We start from the raw sequence: 1373 nt of genomic DNA, 5'->3' as shown, positions 1-1373 counted from the left end.
AAAAAAAAAAAAAAAAAGAAAGTGCAAGTTTCAGCTGTGGATTAATATTAGTAATGTATAATTAAGCTTCTATTCAATTATTGAATAGTTCACTTGGCTTCATGTGTGTGCAAGTTTTACTTTTTCTTTCTTCTTAATTTTTTTTTTCCGATATGAACCATTTAATAATAGATGAGTTCCAAAACAAAAATTTGAATTCCGTACTCTTATTCTGAATACCATTTGGATTTGATATATTCAAGTCAGAACAAGTCTTTTTAACAAGTGTTATTGAATATACTCTGCATAGTCTTGCGTTGATTACTTGAATGAACTCAGTTGAATAACTCTGATTGCTCTTTTTTAAGTTTGAACCGGATCAGTATTATTACACGGCAGGATAACCCGCAGCAAAGCGCGGGCATAGTCCCTAGTCCTAACAATTCAATGATATGTTTTTTGAGTTTTTCTAATTGTATCTTTAATTTTTCAGATGACGTCGTCTCTGCAGACTGATTTGACAAACTCATGGCCATCTGTGATAACAAAAAAAAGCGACATGCAGTTTTGGCAACATGAGTATGAGGAGCATGGCGCTTGTTCAGTAGACAAGGGTGTACCACTGTTCACCCAGAAGTCCTACTCTGAGAGAGGAAACCAGCTCTGGAACCAATATGACATCCATGCACTGCTTGATCAAAGCAATATCAAACCGGATTCTTCAAAGCCATGCAAAATGACTGAGATTGTAGCTGCAATCCAAAAGAAAATCGGGAAAAACACACTCCTGTACGAAGGTGCAAGGAAGATAACAAAATTTACATACTAAGGGAGGTCATCATCTGTCTGGATCACCAAGCATAAAATGTGATCACTTGTCCCCCTAAGAGAGTGGCAAGCACAGATTGCCGTGATACTAAGGGTGAGGTATACTATGTAGCTTAAATAGTTAGCTGTCTAAATAGGAATACCCTCCTCAACTACTAAGTTACAATTTACAGTCTTCTGTTGTATACTTGTATGTTTGAGGATGCAGATCTGAGATCTGGATCAGTGGTTTGTTGGATTGATGTAATTTAGTATATGCTATTGATATTATCAAATAAACTATATATGCATCGATCTCTTTTGTGGTGGTCAAACGTACTTAGTATTTGACTTCAAATTAGCTTATATTGATCATTACCCCCAATCAATCCTAGTTCATTCAAGATCATAATTGTCGAAACAAGGTTCATGACACAGGTCGTGAATCACTTGTAACTAATTAACTTGCTTTCAGAAATGAACTTTGTCGCAAATCCCTGAACAATTTGTCTCCCCAGATCTTGATTCTCAGACGTTGCTTCCTTGCATCATCACTTGATGATGAGCTTGTCTCTAAGATGTTCTCC

General features: G+C 36.3%; 1 protein-coding gene across 1 annotated transcript in view; it reads left to right on the top strand.

Moving 5' to 3' along the window:
• The window catches only part of LOC101294516 (ribonuclease S-4-like), a 2060-nt gene extending 1252 nt beyond the window's left edge, over positions 1 to 808 (top strand). The window contains exon 2 of the mRNA XM_004289505.1: positions 473 to 808. Within this exon, the coding sequence (XP_004289553.1) occupies positions 473 to 808 (336 nt within the window). The remainder of the gene's footprint in view (positions 1 to 472) is intronic.
• The last annotated feature ends 565 nt before the right edge of the window (positions 809 to 1373 follow it).

The sequence above is a fragment of the Fragaria vesca genome, linkage group LG1 (genome assembly GCF_000184155.1).
Source record: "Fragaria vesca subsp. vesca linkage group LG1, FraVesHawaii_1.0, whole genome shotgun sequence".
NCBI lineage: Eukaryota > Viridiplantae > Streptophyta > Magnoliopsida > Rosales > Rosaceae > Fragaria > Fragaria vesca.
This window is presented reverse-complemented; position numbering and strand designations above follow the sequence as displayed.